This window comes from Haliotis rubra, unplaced genomic scaffold (genome assembly GCF_003918875.1).
Source record: "Haliotis rubra isolate DU_JTF1 unplaced genomic scaffold, ASM391887v1 Scf225, whole genome shotgun sequence".
Classification (NCBI taxonomy): Eukaryota; Metazoa; Mollusca; class Gastropoda; order Lepetellida; family Haliotidae; genus Haliotis; species Haliotis rubra.
Genome location: NW_025766281.1, coordinates 301011 through 318827, shown reverse-complemented (window position 1 = coordinate 318827; position 17817 = coordinate 301011). Strand labels below are relative to the sequence as shown.

At 40.9% G+C, this 17817-nt stretch overlaps 1 protein-coding gene and 1 long non-coding RNA gene across 5 annotated transcripts in view; both read left to right on the top strand.

The window, feature by feature from the left end:
- Window positions 1–1468, top strand: part of LOC124277648 (unconventional myosin-Ic-like) — an 85371-nt gene extending 83903 nt beyond the window's left edge. The window contains 1 exon segment of the mRNA XM_046713374.1: window positions 854–1468. Within this exon segment, the coding sequence (XP_046569330.1) occupies window positions 854–874 (21 nt within the window). The 3' untranslated portion in view covers window positions 875–1468.
- Window positions 1469–4542: 3074 nt separating this feature from the next.
- Window positions 4543–8415, top strand: LOC124277649. Of its 4 annotated transcripts, XR_006898881.1 has the most exons (3): window positions 4545–5117; window positions 5249–6253; window positions 6336–6379. It is a non-coding gene; the product is annotated as an uncharacterized LOC124277649 (long non-coding RNA). The 4 variants fall into 4 exon arrangements; XR_006898882.1 differs by having other exon boundaries at window positions 4543–5117; window positions 5342–8415; XR_006898883.1 differs by having other exon boundaries at window positions 4543–5117; window positions 5319–8415.
- The last annotated feature ends 9402 nt before the right edge of the window (window positions 8416–17817 follow it).

The window sequence follows — 17817 nt, the reverse complement described above, 5'->3', positions numbered from 1 at the left end:
TCACTCACTCTTCTCCTCTTCTCTCCTCTCTTCTTTCCTCTCCTCTATTCTCTCCAGTCTTCTCTTCTCTCTCTTCTTCTCTCTTTTCTTCTCTTTTCTCTCCTTTCCTCTTCTCTATTCTCCTCACCTCTTCTATATTCCCTGCTCTATTCTCCTCTCCTCTTCTCTCCTCTCTTCTTCTGGGGCGGTAGGGTAGCCCAGTGGTTAAAGCGTTCGCTCGTCACGCAGAAGACCTGGGTTCGATTCCCCACATGGGTATATTGTGTGAAGCCCATTTCTGGTGACCCCTGCCGTGATATTGCTGGAATATTGCTAAAAGCGGTGTAAAACTAAACTCACTCACTCACTCACTCCTCTTCTCTTCTCTCCTCTTCTCTCCTCTATTCTCTCCAGTCTTCTCTACTCGCTTTTCTTCTCTTTTCTCTCCTCTCCTCTTTTCTATTCTCCTCTCCTCTTTTCTTTTCCCTGCTCTATTCTCCTCTCCTCTTCTCTCTTCTCCCCGGGCGGTGGGGTAGCCTAATGGTTAAAACGTTGGGTTCGAATCCCCACATGGGTACAATGTGTGAGGCCCATTTCTGGTGTCCCCCGCCGTGAAGTTGCTGGAATATTGCTAAAAGCGGCGTAAACCCAAACTCAGTCAGTCAGTCAGTCTCTTCTCCCCTCTATTCTCCTCTTCTCTTCTCTATTCTCCTCTCCTCTTCTCTATTCCCTGCTCTATTCTCTCCTCTCCTCTTCTCTCTTCTCCCCTCTATTCTCCTCTTCTCCCCTCTATTCTCTTATCTTCTGTCAGTCAGTCCTCACTATTTTGACGTGACTATTCCCATATTTGTAAACGTTTTTATTCTCTTTGCAGGTGGCCCCACCATTGAAGTAACAAGTGGTAACACGTTGCCATGGAACACGGTTTACAGATTGTCACGGAAACACTGACACCAGAAATATGCAACTGGTTTGTTCTGTGAATGGACTATGCAGTAGGCTATCCACGTATCTTGACATATTTTCAGTTTACAATCTTAACGAATACACATTTACAAAAAGGACCTACAAGTCACTGGGAATCACGTTGTTACAGGTGATTTTCAAGCAGGTCTTGCCCAGTTACTGTTTTAAGCTGATACTGCCCTATATATTGATTTATGTACACGAATCTAAGTCGGCCTTATTATCTATTGATGTCAGTCCATTTTCATGCTTCCATTGTTCCATGTCAACATAAACTGGGTTATCTTCCCCTGAGTTTCAGCATTTCACCACCAGGGGGCAGTGCTTGGGCAGACATTGATGTGAAAGTGTCCTGGAGAAATTATTTGGCAAATAACCTTCGAATATTCATGTTATTCTTTGAAAACAAAACATATAAAGGCAGTATTTTGTTCATTTTACATCAACTTTTATCAGAAAATATGGACACTAGATTTATGTTTTTTTCTCTGCAGACGGAAAACTAATAGGTTAGGCGAAAAAGTTATATATGTTTTTTTGTTCAACTAAAATCAGGAGAATCTTAAATTTAGGAGAGAGAAAACTAGGCACCATCCCTTTTCTAATTTCGTACATCATCCAAATCTTCCATGTATCCATTAGAAATATCAGCATTTAGCATCAAAAGCATTTTTTTATCCATGTCCAGTACAGCATGTTATCCTGTAGAGAACGTATTAAAAACTATATTTCTCAAGATGGACGTATCATCATATCATTTGGAACCAAGATGTCTCGGAAGCCATTGGCATATGATACTAACTGAACATTTATCAGACGAATGTTGTTCACCAAGGGATAATGGCTATTGCACATCAATATAAGTAGAATTAGTGGTGCTCTACCTTTTTGGTGTATTCGACCAATATTAAAACCCTTTTTTGTTGAAACCGTATATTTTTAAAGAAAAAAACAAAAAATTGATTACTTTAAATCAAATTATTCACTCAACTTGATTTCAGAAACCTTAATGAAAATGAAAATCTATTAAAATCCGCTCAAATAACCAGTGAATATATCCCTGAATTCTTTTACTAAATTGTTCTCATAACCTAGTAATTTGATTTAAGGTAATTTAATTAACCCAACCAAACTTCCAGATGTTTCAAAATTGTATATTATGTTTTCACTCTCCTCTGATTCTCAAAAGGGAACTGATTTCTGAACTTTTAAATCTCTTTCATCAGCTAGTTTATTTACTTTCGGATCTGATATACGGTCATGTTAGTGCCAAAACTTTTCATGTTTTCATTTAACGTTCTTTATAGGTCTGTTGTTAAAGCTGATTGCCTTGGGTTCTATCTCCAGGTTTGCCCAACAGAAGGACTTGTGTTTTCTTTGACATAGAATGAAATGGTTTGACAGGATGCAGAATTTTGTCATTATGATATTTTTTATACATCATCTTTTGTGTATATACCTGTGTTATTATAGTTTATATGCTTACGAAATTGTGTCTTGAGCTAATCAAGGTGTAGCAATTGTGATAGATGTTGCACTGTAAGAGCTTTTCAGTGTGATATGTTAAGTAATCATGCTCTTAAAATATTAAGAGCATTTCATTGGATTAATCCACACTACTTCAGGATGTTTCCATAAGAAAATTGTTTCTATATGTCAGACATGACGATGCGACAGAAGTGGGGATAATCCAAGAACTTAATGCAATTCGCTGTGCAGAGTTGCTTCCCTTGGGCACTCCAGGACCCTGTGATCATGGGTTCGAATATTGTCTTGCCTGATTGTTTCTGGGTTTGTCAGCATGTCAATATTTATGGGTTTCACTAAAGTGACAAATGTCTTAGACCTGCATACCTGTGAAGATCCGGATTAAAATTGATCTTCAGTAACCCATGCTTGTCATAAGAGGCGACTAATGGGATCAGGTGGTCAGGCTCGCTGACTTGGTTGGCACATGTCATTGTAGATTGATGCTCATGCTGTTGATCACAGGATTGTCTGGTCCAGACTCGATAATTAACAGACCGCCGCCATATAGCATGAATATTGCTGAGTGTGGCGTAAAACAACAACCGACCAACCAATCTTCGACCTGCATCACTTGACAAGCTGTGATGTAACTGGAAAGCAAACTCATTCAGTTACTCACATATGGAATATATAAGATCCTATCACTGAACTGGAGATTTGGCGGAAGTTGTGATTTGGAGGAAATCATGATACATGATAAATGTGGCTCACCTTGGACATGAAGCTAGTACAAGGTGACTTGTCAATAGAGTGAATGACTTTTTCTGTAACCATGACAACACATTATTGTCGCTAGGTAACTGTTTGATTAATTCATTGTGTACAACATGCCCTGTATCACATGCGCCTTACAAATTGTGAAAACTTTCTCTGACGTTTTTTTAAAGGATAATTTATATTATTATAAATACGTGACTCATCAGTTTGAAACAGTGTCGCAACTGAAGTGCTAGAAATATTGGGTATTTATGTGCGAATCATGTTTAGTATTTATACGCAACAATGTTTTAGTTGAAGTTTTATATAAGAATATTTATGTACATGTATATGTATATGTATATTTGTAACATGCCATGCTTAAAACAGTTTGATTATTTTGTGACAGTTTCTTGTATTTTGTGAACTGTTTATTTTCATAGCCATGGATTCTGAAACCTTGTGATATTGTTGTTGTATATATCCGTGGGGCACAGATGCATTATGGGGTATCTGTGAGTATGTCTTGTATACAAATTCCGTATTCCTACTTATATATCTACTACATCGCATCCAAAATACATATATCTATGCTCATGATGTTGATCACTGGATTGTTCGGTCCAGACTCAATTATTTACAGACCGCCACCATATAGCTGGAATATTGCTGAGTGCGTCATTAAACGACAAACTATTGGTACGATAGAATCGGTCAAAGCCAGCCAATGGCAGATTTTTAGGAAATATTTTGAGAAATGACCTCAAGCCAGCTGTGTTGTCCACCTCCCTATATGCAGACAAACAGTGAGGGAGAGAGAGGCATATAGGTGATGTGGGATAGCAGAGTAGGAAGTATCACATGACACCTGGTTCAAATCCCCGTTTCCAAATTCCAGGAGACGGACAAAGTACAGCCCAGGTACTGTATGCTTTAATGTGGTGTATACCTGAGGTAGGAGCATGTAGCTGTGGTAGCAACTGAACACTGACAGAGAAGTGTAAACCCAATTCACTTACAGTTTGGTTTAAAAAGTTCCATTTTATACAATTCTGTGCTTGTCTTGTGCTTTCCTGTGGCTCATCTGCATAATTTGTAGTTTGCTGTTGTGTTTGCTCTTGCATGTCTTATTTGGTCACATCAGCTGAACTTTCGACCATTTCTTCAATCAGAAGCATTAAAAAAACTCCTTCAAATTGTGGAGCATCAAATATGTGGAGCATCTTTGAAAAAATATCATGGGTATTTTTTTAGGAATTACTGTTTTACAAATGTTCTTGGCTGTCTGGTACCATTAGTGCCCCAGCTATTGGTCCTAGGGTTTTCTGGTCCTAGGGTCCTAGGTTTCTGCACTGTTCATTCTAGGTGTCCCATTTGGTGCAACATGTACTGTGGTGGTCAGCATGTACTGTGCTGTTGGTCCTAGGTGTCCTGGGTGGTCCTAGGGTGTCCTGCACTAGGTGTCCCATTTGGTGCAGCATGTACTGTGCTATTGGTCCTAGGTGTCCTGAGTGGTCCTAGGGTGTCCTGCACTAGGTGTTCTAGGTGTCCCAATTGGTTCAACGTGTACTGTACTATTGTTCCAAGGGTGTCCTTTATGATTGGTCTGAGGGTGTCCGGTACTATTGGTCCCAACATTCTTGTACTATTGGTCCTCGGGTGCCTCAAACCAATGACCCAAGGAATTCTGTACTATTTGTCCTAAAGTGCCCTGAACTATTCGTCCGAAGGTATCTGATACTACTGATCCAAGGGTGCCCTGTACTAATGGTCCTAAGGTGTGCTGAGGTGTCCTATACCATTGGCACTTGGTGTCCTGTACTATGTGGTCCTCTGATTCCTGTTACTGTTACTGGTCCTGTCCTATTGGTCCTAGGCATCATTTCCTGTTGGTCCTTGGATTTCTGTACTATTGGTCCTAGGATGTCCTGTCCTATTGGTCCTAGGTATCCTTTCCTTTTGGTCCTAGGATTTCTGTACCATTGGTCCTAGGATGTCCTGTCCTAGGTATCCATTCCTGTTGGTCCTAGGATTTCTGTACTATTGGTCCTAGGATGTCCTGTCCTATTGGCCCTAGGTATCCTTTCCTGTTGGTCCTAGGATTTCTGTACTATTGGTCCTAGTATGTCCAGTCCTATTGGCCCTAGGTATCCTTTCCTGTTGGTCCTAGGATGTCCTGTCCTAGGTATCCATTCCTGTTGGTCCTAGGATTTCTGTATTATTGGTCCTTGGGTGTGTATAATCAGTTTGCAGGGACATGAACTTACACCAAATAATGAGAGGTGATAATAAGGACACATCAAGTATGTCAACTGTATTTCCTTATATTTGGTAGTTTACTTATATTAAATGGTGCATTGCTTTACCGCTTCAATAATGATATATTTTGATGTTACTTATTTACACCATTACCAGGATTCATATATTTTTATCATATAATCAGTACAAAAAACCAATATCATATTTTTACATATCATATATATTCCGTATCAGTTTAGTTTTAAGCTTTGTTCTTGGTGCTGTGCAGGTTCGGCAGTGGCTAGCATTGTTTATACCAGTGAGAAGATTAGTGGTTAATGTACAATGTATAACAAGTTACAATTCGTAATGACATATTACAAAGTTATATGAAAGAATTGGCTTTGCAACATTGAGTATTCAGCAGAAGTTTTTCAGTTAGCCACAATCATTTAAAACACAAACAGTTCATTCTTCAAACCACTTCTCAGTTGATATACTTTAACTGATGTCAGCCACAGATTGTTGTTTTTTGTTCCTCAGAATCTCTTCAGTGCTATCTAGTATGACTCTTGCACATTGTATTTACATTGGACATTTCAGTTAACTCAGCAGGGTCGAATGATCATTCTTTGGGAAGCATGATACAGGTATTCCCTGACATGACATGTATGACAATATATCTTTATTCAAGATATCATATGTATTGTGATACTTAATTTGCAGCAATGTTTTTTCAATTTTTATCTTTCATAGGACATAAAAAACTATTAAAAAGGTTTAAAATTTACTGAATATATCTATGTTCATGTTTTAATATGAAAATGTCTCACACAGTACTGATGTGTCAATTTGAATCATTCATGTCATTAACAAACAAATTACTTTAGATTTGACCTTGAAATGATTAAATTGATTTGTTTGAGTGGCATTCTAGAACTTGGTGGTATAGAGATGGCAAGAATTTATGGATGATCAACTTCTCTATTTTGACAATGGCACCGTTTCGGTATAGATTCTTATATCCTATGCTTGAAAACGGTATAAGAATCTATACCAAAACGTTGCCATTGTCAAAATAAAGAAGTTGATCATCCATAAAGCCTTGTCATCTCTGAATAAATATGAATCAACTGGTCTTATGTGAAATGCTACAGGATTAAAGTATGAATACATTTAAGTCTGTATGGCGTGTCAGATTGTCTGAGCATCTTAAGGATGGATCATTGTAGTGGTGACTCATGACACAGGGGTGGAAATAACTTTAAAATTGCTAGTGTACTCCGGTACAGTGGCACATGTAAAATCACTTGCCCTGATAATTTCTCCACTATACCGGCCGATTTTCTTGTTGATGTTTAAATGAACAACATAATTGACATTGGAAAGTCAACTGGACACCGGTACAGAGGGACATACAAATTTGCTTGCCCAACAGAAAAAAAACACTAGACTGGGGCATTGGGCAATGGGTTATTTCCACCCCTGTGACATCCATACTCATTCTACAATAATTTGTGAGTTGAAAAATATATAATAATGATAAGGCCTCTTATTCTGTGTTGAATTCTATGCTGCATGGGCATACTCTAGGCACTTCCAACACAATGGACATTACTGGCCCTGTTAACCCAAAGCTGTGACAAGATTAATAGTCAAATGACATCCCACCGGGTACCCATTTTCTACTGGTTGAACTGGGGCTATTTTCTCATTACATTTCTAAAATCATGTCCCTCTTCATGATCTGAAAGTTGACTTTTCTGAGGGGTGATATTATTTTCCTGAGTACTTTAACTTACGTTTGTCTCTTGCTTGAGACAATGTGACAGCTGGATGATCTAGTCAGTGATGGAGCAACATCAAGATGTTTACTGTTATGAGTTGTATGTATATTCTTGTGTTGTTATTATTGCATATATTTTATATCATGTTAAATATATATCCAGGATCAGTTAGATCTGCAATACTCCTTTCAACTTATGTAGGTAGAGATGGACCAAACAATAGTCGTGGGGTGGGGAGTTTGGGCATCAGCATGTGTTTCGGTCGTAAATAATTTTGTTTTGAGATGGACACAAACTTCTTCTTTTTTCACAGAATATTTTTTCCATGTTATGGAATATTTTTTCAAAATAAGTAACTTCAGGCTGAATTATTTTTCCCCAAAATATTCTGATGTAAAGAATATGAAATTAAATCACCCCAACCATTGCAGCCCTTTTTCCCAAATTTTGAATGGTCGGCACTTTAAGCTCCCAGCTTTGTGTGCTGTTGCTTCGCTCAAAATACGCAGTATCAATGTGATTATAAAGACATATGAGATGCCAGTAACGTGTATTAATTAAATATTTAATTATATTTTATTTAATGTACCAGAAATGTTTACAATTAATTTAACAAAAACAGTTTGTACCCACCATTATCGGTACTGTTTTGTATGTCATGGTAATTTAATTTTATCGTTTGTAGATTTTTGTCAAGAAGATTGTGGATTTGTATCTGTGTTGGTTTAACAGATGGTCACGTGACTATTAGGTAAGACGATGGTCTGTTTTTTCGTCACATGACCCATTCTACATATTGTGTTTTGACATACTTTTTAATATGTTTTGACTTCATATTTTATCCTGTTTTCAATTTCTCTAGAAGACAAACAAATATTATTTCACAGACTAAAGATTGTGTTTTGATGCAGTAATATTAAGTTTAAGGACTTGATAAAGTGACATTGATGATTTGCTCACATCCGCAGGGGTGGCGGGGTAGCCTAGTGGTTAAGGCATCCGACCGACAGGCTGAAGACCCGGGTTCGATTCCCCACATGGGCACAATGTGTGAAGCCCATTTCTGGTGTTCCCCTGCCGTGATATTCCTGGAATATTGCTAAAAGCAGCGTAAAACTAAACTCACTCACTCACATCCCCATAAAACCAATTTTATATTCTTGAATTTAAGGATGAAGCTACCACGAGTTATGCAAAAGTAAAAGATAAAAAAACACACTAAATATTGTGTTTGATTCAAACTAGGTTTTAAACATATTTTTCTTTGTACTCTATTGATATTTGAATAGTTTACATATTAAAATGTTAATCATATTAATCATGTGAAAGTAATCTCTTCAAATGTGACATCTGTATCTATTTAGCATATTGATAAAAAAATCCATAAAACCATGCATAAAATTATGTTGCATTTGTTTTAATACTTCTTGTCATGTTGCAATTTATATCAACATTTTATTTCTGAACAAAATAAATATTAGGGGGCAGAATTATTTTTGGGATAATTTATCTCACACATTTTCATAACATATTCTTCAAAATAGTCACGATCGCTAAAGGTTTTGTTCATTGAATATGTCAACTTGATTGTTATGTGTACCAATAATTAAACAGGCAAATAAAACCCACTTCAAAGTGTGGTACATATATGTAGCAGGGCATCGAGTCATCCTTACCTTGTCAGCTTGCTAACTGGGTTAACCGCTTTGGTCATGTGGACAAGGCGTCCCACTTCAGATCAGAAGGTCCGGGGTTCAAATCCATTTGGAGGTAATATTGTAGATCAGGAAACGCATGCTTACTTTTTTTAGTGTTTACATATATATTCAAATTTCCTATGATGTTAATCTTCACTAAACCAGGGCTTTGCCCAAAATATGTCTTTAATTTAATGTTTTGTTCTGTTTTACTGTGTGGATACAGGTTGCTGTCAGTCAAGACAGCGGGATGCAAATGGTGAATCTTGATGATAATTGCAGATTCTTGTCAATAGATACGATGGGATCAAGTTTGTCAATCAAGAAATGTGATGCTCAGTTAAGATATGTTTATATTGGGGATTTCACTTTCTCATTAAATTACTGATTCTAGTACTTTTGGGGGGTTGAATCCCATCTGGAATTCGAACCCACACCCTCAGAGTCAGGCACCAAATCGCTAGCACACAAAGTCAGCTGTCTAACCCGTTCAGCCAACTGCGGCTTACTGAGAAAGTGTAATCCCAAATATAACATGTTACATCTGACCACTTTCTAAATGCCTGGATGCAAATTGTTGTTAGTGAAGATAATCATTACAGATTGTTGAAGTCAATATGAGAATCAGATTGTCTATCACATAATGGGATCAAGTATCATCTTCTGATAAACAATAACATTATCTAAATATTTTTATGATCATTACAGGGGCGGTGGGGTAGCCTAATGGTTAAAGCATTGGCTTGTGACGCCGAATCCCGACTTGGGTACAATGTGTGAAGCCCATTTCTGGTGTCCCCAGTCGTGATGTTGCTGGAATATTGCTAAAAGTGGCGTAAAACCAAACTCAGTCAGTCAGTCTTGATCATTACAAGCAGGACTCTTAGATCTGTGTGGAAGGCAGGTCCGACATGGAGAAAGAAATGGCTCTGGTTGGTAAGGATGAGTCCAATATAAACTATTGCTGTGTCTTGCAGCTTGTCAGACCAGTATACTGTGTGTTAGTACTGCAGCTTTCACCACTACTCAGATGCTTGAAGCATATGTATATACTATTCAACAATTGATAGGGATACTGGCTGTTTGAAACTGTCACGTAGCTAAAGGACTGAGACACTGGGGCAGTAGGCTTGTGGTTAAAGCATTTGCCCATCGTGTTAACGATGGTTCGATTCCCCACTTGGGAACCCAGTTTGAAGTCCATTTCTGGTGTCCACCATAATATTGCTTGAATATTGCGAAAAGTGGGGTAAAATCTAAGTCACTCACTCTACTAAATTTAAAATCGAACTGGTAATGCTGCAGCTGCAGGCATTCAGATTCCCACTCTCGGATCTCTATCAAATGCTGAATAGTATATTTTCTGGATATAGCGAGATAAAGTCTGAGGACATTTTCATGCTTTTAGGCTTAACATTGTTTGTACGACACCACAATTTGTGTATATGCAACTGCATTATATGTGCCTGTACACTACATTCTATAGTGTGTGGAAGCACTGTGTGTCCTTGATGTGTACCGTAATCCACATCATGTTAAACACATGCTAAATGCTTGTGGAGCTTTACTAAATGTTTGTGGAGCTTGTATTACAACATATACTCTATGTGCGTTGAAGCATACCCTATGTGTGTAGTACCACACTATGTGGCAGCGCGTGTGTGTTGCATATGCTGGAGGACAGTGCTGCAGCCAATCATTTGCCCAGTTGAGCCCCTTACCATGTGCCTCGTCAGCATATGCAGTGGATTCTAATATATTAATAAAATGTTATCAACTTTTTGCAATCTTTGTGTGTTTAATTACTGATAAACAGTTTTGCAGGTACATGACATGTGGGAGTAGAGATCACAATGTGTGCTCATGCTGCCATCTCATTTATTCATGGTTGTGTCACAGATGGGGATTGGGTGGCTGGTTGGGAGCATGACGGATGTCTGCTGTGACTTGGTCATGCTGCCATCCCATTTCCTCATGGTTGTGTCACAGATCACAGATGAGGATTGGTTGGCAGGTTGGGAGCATGACGGATGTCTGGTGTGACTGTCCTCATGGTTGGGCCACAGATGGGGATTGGTTGGCAGGATGGGAGCATGACGGATGTCTGGTGTGACTGTCCTCATGGTTGTGTCACAGATGGGGATTGGGTGGCTGGTTGGGAGAATGACGGATGTCTGGTGTGACTGGGTCATGCTGTCATCCCATTTCCTCATGGTTGTGTCACAGATAGGGATTGGGTGGCTGGTTGGGAGCATGATGGATGTCTGGTGTGACTGTCCTCGTGGTTGGGCCACAGATGGGGATTGGTTGGCAGGATGGGAACATGACAGATGTCTGGTGTGACTGTCCTCATGGTTGTGTCACAGATGGGGATTGGTTGGCAGGATGGGAACATGACGGATGTCTGGTGTGACTGTCCTCATGGTTGGGCCACAGATGGGGATTGGTTGGCAGGATGGGAGCATGACGGATGTCTGGTGTGACTGTCCTCATGGTTGGGCCACAGATGGGGATTGGTTGGCAGGATGGGAGCATGACAGATGTCTGGTGTGACTGTCCTCATGGTTGTGTCACAGATGGGGATTGGGTGGCTGGTTGGGAGAATGACGGATGTCTGGTGTGACTGGTCATGCTGTCATCCCATTTCCTCATGGTTGTGACACAGATAGGGATTGGGTGGCTGGTTGGGAGCATGATGGATGTCTGGTGTGACTGTCCTCGTGGTCCTCGTGGTTGGGCCACAGATGGAGATTGGTTGGCAGGATGGGAACATGACGGATGTCTGGTGTGACTGTCCTCATGGTTGTGTCACAGATGGGGATTGGTTGGCAGGATGGGAGCATGACGGATGTCTGGTGTGACTGTCCTCATGGTTGGGCCACAGATGGGGATTGGTTGGCAGGATGGGAGCATGACGGATGTCTGGTGTGACTGTCCTCATGGTTGGGCCACAGATGGGGATTGGTTGGCAGGATGGGAGCATGACGGATGTCTGGTGTGACTGTCCTCATGGTTGTGTCACAGATAGGGATTGGTTGGCAGGATGGGAGCATGACGGATGTCTGGTGTGACTGTCCTCATGGTTGGGCAACAGATGGGGATTGGTTGGCAGGATGGGAGCATGATGGATGTCTGGTGTGACTGTCCTCATGGTTGGGCCACAGATGGGGATTGGTTGGCAGGATGGGAACATGACGGATGTCTGGTGTGACAGTCCTCATACTTGGCCCACAGATGGGGATTGGTTGGCAGGATGGGAGCATGACGGATGTCTGGTGTGACTGTCCCTCATGGTTGGGCCACAGATGGGGATTGGTTGGCAGGATGGGAGCATGACGGATGTCTGGTGTGACTGTCCTCATGGTTGGGCCACAGATGGGGATTGGTTGGCAGGATGGGAACATGACGGATGTCTGGTGTGACAGTCCTCATACTTGGCCCACAGATGGGGATTGGTTGGCAGGATGGGAGCATGACGGATGTCTGGTGTGGCTGGGTCATGCTGCCATCATGGTTGGGCGATGGCAGGTTATACTGGATATTGGGTATGTGAGATCATACTGAATTTATGTCACACGAAAAAGCTAATGTTATTTCAATAATGCCCGTTCTCTAAATGCACTGAACACTGATAAGAGCGGGTATTGAGGAAGCGTAGTGTGAACCCGGTGTGCTTTCGAAACAATACTCTGAACAGTAACAAGGGAGGACATGGCTGGCATAATGCCCATGGTCATTAAATGTGAATAAATACAAACGACAAAACAATCTCCCATGTATGTTTTGATTGATTGATTGTTGTTTTACGCCGCTCTTAGCAATATCCCAGCTCTATGGCGGTGGTCTGTAAAAAAACGGGTCTGGACCAGACAATCCTGTGATCATCATGAACATCGATCTGCGCCATTGGGATACGATGACATGTGTCAACCAAGTCAAGAAGCCTGACCACCCGATCCCGTTAGTCGCCTCTTACGACAAGCATGGGATGCCGAAGGTATATTCTAACCCAGACTTTCATGGGTCTGACCGAGATCAATTCCGACATAAGAGGTGAAGTTCAGCAGTGTACAGTAATACATATGTGAAATGAAATTCGTTTTGTGTCATTGAATATATATACACACACATGTATACAAGAAAAACTACCCATCAAAAGGATGGACTCCCTAGTGTAAATGTGGCCACTTACTTCAGTCAACTGTGTTCTAAACTAGATTTTGCAAAATATTCCATACTGTTTTAAGGTACTATTTACACATGAACTGATGTATTGTAAAACAAGTTCGTAACGTTGAAAAGATTATTGTCACAAGTTACAAAATGGTGAAATTGGCGTATTCTTAACAAAACTGAACACCAAAACGTAGCAGTTCACATGTGCGATATTTGCACATGCTTCTCGCACGCACACGCGCGCACACACACACATATTTTATGTAATGCTATGATAACATATAGTGAGTCTAAATTTTTGATGGGTAGTATATCAGAATTCGACAAATTTATCATATCATAGGGTAATAAGTATTCATATAACGCGTAAGAAGGGGAGCACAACACTATCCTCACTATAACACTTTCTCCACGACTAGCCGACAATGCGAACTATCCATATCATTTCTAGGTTTCACCATCATTCAAAACTGTTGTTTGGATAAGGTCGTGCGTATGTGCGTGCTTGCGTATATATGCGTGCGTGCTTGCGTATATATGTGTGTGGGGAGAGGAAACAGTCCGCAATGATCTGTTAAACACAACATGGGTCGAAGGGCTGAACATCTTTCTGTTCGAATGAATTTCTTAAAAGGCATTTATTTAGAAGTTGGACGGACTTGAGTACATGACACGTTTTCACGGATAACAACTTCTTTTCATTCTTTATACTACGGAAGCGTAGTAGGGCCACGGTGACTTTTTTGGGGGGTCTTACTATCTCCTACGTAGTACTTACTATCTCCTACGTAGTACTTAATATCTCCTACGTAGGACTTAGTATCTATCTCCTACGTAGTACTTAATATCTCCTACGTAGGACTTACTATCTTCCACGTAGGACTTAATATCTCCTACGTAGTACTTAATATCTCCTACGTAGGACTTAAGATCTCCTACGTAGGAGATAGAGACACACACAAAATTTCACCTTGGCCCTACTACGCTTCCGTATTATACGACGTTTCAGAGGTAATTCTTGCTCCTCCATCAGGTGATGTCAGTGATGATGATTTGGAGATTTAACATGCGCTTTCCGTCATTATACGTATTTCGCTTACGGACTGCACAGGATGAATATATATAGAAAAAAAAATCGTGTACACAATGCAGGTTTGATACCCCCTTCCCCAACTCTTGGATATATCTCGTCATATCAGCGAAATATTCTCAAGTACGAAGTTAAACCCAATTTCACCTCACCTCACCTTGGCTTTATCATTACAGTGAGTGAGTGAGTTGAGTTTTACACCGCACTCAGCAATATTCCAGCTGTATATGGCGGCGGTCTGTAAATAATCGAGTCTGGACCAGACAATCCAGTGATCAACAAACATGAGCATCGATCTGCGCAATTGGGAACCGATGACAAGTGTCAACCAAGTCAGCGAGCCTGACCACCCGATCCCGTTAGTCGCCTCTTACAAAAGCATAGTCGCCTTTTGTGGCAAGCATGGGGTGCTGAAGACCTATTCTACCCCGGATCTTCACGGGTCCTTTATCATTACAAAATATTGCTATCTTTGTACATTAATCCTATGTAATTGGCTTCGTGATTTTATTGTTATCTTTGTACATTCTCCCAGCTTGCATTGTGTAAACATGTTTATCAATATACAGACTCGTGCCAGTTATATTGGGCCACTTGACGTAATTTCCATATACTTACATGTTATTTCAGTGAAGCATAAATAATTTTCATGAAGTGAGTTTAGGATGGATCTTTGTAAAATTTGACAGGCAAATGTGAAATCATCTCTGCTCTGCACACATAATTTCAGTTAAATTTTCCGACCACTATTTAACTAATTACATCACATTTATCCACTTACGTATGGTTCCACAATGCATCATCCCATAGGCCGTCATGTTAAAGGTTCACGGCACTGTGCCTATGTTGATTAAACTGTTGCCATTCGATAAATAAGCAGCGGAAAATTAAACAGAAATTATGTGATTGTAGGTAAGATGGTTCCTCACAAATGTACAAAATTTGACTTGGATCTTACAAAAATTATATTCATGAAAATTATTTATGCTACACAAAATTAACATGTAAGTATATGGAAATTACGTCAAGTGGCCCAATATAACTGGCACGAGTCTGTATATTAACTCTGTACACTGACTCAGCACTCACCTGATGAAGGAGCAAGAATAAGCTCTGAAACGTATAAAGAATTAAAAAAGAAGTTGTTATCCATGAAAACGTGTAAGTGAATGGTTAAAACGATATAGTCATTATGTCGGAAACCGCACGATAAATGTCCAAATCATCATCATCATCATCATCATCGTCATCATCGTTGTCGTCATTATCATCACCACTGACTCAGCATTCACTTAATGAAAGAGCAAGACTTAGCTCTGAAACTTCGTATAAAGAATAAAAAGAAGTTATCCATGAAAACGTGTGACGTATTCACTTTCTGGCCCTTCGCTAATAACCAGAGGCTGTTGCCAGGCTGCTGTGTCAGTTTGCGAACAAGAAGATTGGTCGAGAACTACGTCAGTGAAAGAAGACCCCGTGTAACTCAAGTTTACTGTTCACATGTCAATGTTTTTCACACGACATGTTGCCTGGCCTTTTGTATGTATTACCACAGTGGACATTGGTCAGTGCTGATCTACCCGCGCCAGGTCCCTTAAAGACATAATGGACATTGGTCAATGCTGATATACCTGCGCCAGGCGCGTGCCGGACACCTCAAGACCATGAATCTGTCCCATTTCGGCAATGACATGAATTTGTCTGAGTCTGGAAGTGACAGTAGTTGGTATTTCCGGCTGACACCAGGAGAGAATTTTGTTTGCGCGATGGTTCTTCTTTTATTCGGTATGTGATGTTTTGGTCTTTTTCTAATAGTTTTAACGTCTTTGAACGCTGGTTGTTTATTTTCTTTTAATAGACCGCCTGTTCGACAAAGGGGTCTTAGCGCAAGGACTGTTAATGTTAATGTATAGGAAAAGATGTAGAAGATTTTTGGGGGGTCATTTTGGCGCCACGTTCTGCACAACGGGCTCCGGCTTTGCTCTTGTTCTGACAGTAGTAGAATTTGCATGTAAACACGTAGACACAGAAGAGATTGAGACGCCGTATATTGGCTCCGCCAGTTCTGTCCTTGTTCTATTCTCTTAATATAGTGGGCGGTCGGGTAGCCTAGTGGATAAAGCGTTCGCTCGTCACGCCGAAGACCCGGGTTCGATCCTCAAATTGGCACAATGTGTGAAGCTATTTTCTGGTGTCCCCTTCTGTGATTTTGCTGGAAGAATATTGCTAAAAGCGGCGTAAAAGTAAACTCACTTAATGTTGAGAGCAATATCGGGAAATGACAAGGGCCCTCTTTTAATATGTTTAGGTATAACACGGCATGGGGGTCAAACCATCGACCTCACACGGTTTATCAAACAGGCCTGGGTGTTGTAAGGTTTAGAATTAGTACAGAGGTACTGACAGTGGTAGAGTTGGTAGGTAGACAGGTACTGACAGTAGTAGAGTTAGTAGGTAGACAGGTACTGACAGTAGTAGAGTTGGTAGGTAGACAGGTACTGACAGTAGTAGAGTTGGTAGGTAGACGGGTACTGACAGTAGTAGAGTTGGTAGGTAGACGGGTACTGACAGTGGTAGAGTTGGTAGGTAGACAGGTACTGACAGTGGTAGAGTTGGTAGGTAGACAGGTACTGTCAGTGGTAGAGTTAGCGGGTAGACAGGTACTGACAGTAGTAGAGTTAGCAGGTAGACGGGTACTGACAGTAGTACAGTTGGAAGGTAGACAGGTGCTGACAGTGGTAGAGTTGGTAGGTAGACAGGTGCTGACAGTAGTAGAGTTTGAAGGTAGACAGGTGCTGACAGTGGTAGAGTTGGTAGGTGGACAGGTGCTGACAGTAGTAGAGTTGGAAGGTAGACAGGTGCTGACAGTGGTAGAGTTGGTAGCTAGACAGGTGCTGACAGTAGCAGAGTTGGAAGGTAGACAGGTGCTGACAGTGGTAGAGTTGGAAGGTAGACAGGTGCTGACAGTGGTAGAGTTTGAAGGTAGACAGGTACTGACAGTGGTAGAGTTGGAAGGTAGACAGGTGCTGACAGTGGTAGAGTTGATAGGTAGACGGGTACTGACAGTGGTAGAGTTGGTAGGTAGACAGGTACTGACAGTGGTAGAGTTAGTAGGTAGACAGGTACTGACAGTGGTAGAGTTGGTAGGTAGACAGGTACTGACAGTAGTAGAGTTGGTAGGTAGACAGGTACTGACAGTAGTAGAGTTAGTAGGTAGACAGGTACTGACAGTTTTAGAATTAGTAAGTAGACGGGTACTGACAGTAGTAGAGTTGGTAGGTAGACAGGTACTGACTGTAGTAGAGTTAGTAGGTAGACAGGTACTGACAGTAGTAGAGTTTGAAGGTAGACAGTTACTGACAGTGGTAGAGTTAGCGGGTAGACAGGTACTGACAGTGGTAGAGTTAGCGGGTAGACAGGTACTGACAGTGGTAGAGTTAGCGGGTAGACAGGTACTGGCAGTGGTAGAGTTAGCGGGTAAACGGGTACTGACAGTAGTAGAGTTGGAAGGTAGACAGGTACTGACAGTGGTAGAGTTAGCGGGTAGACTGGTAGTGACAGTAGTAGAGTTAGCAGGTAGACAGGTACTGACAGTAGTAGAGTTGGTAGGTAGACAGGTACTGACAGTAGTAGAGTTGGCGGGTAGACGGGTACTGAC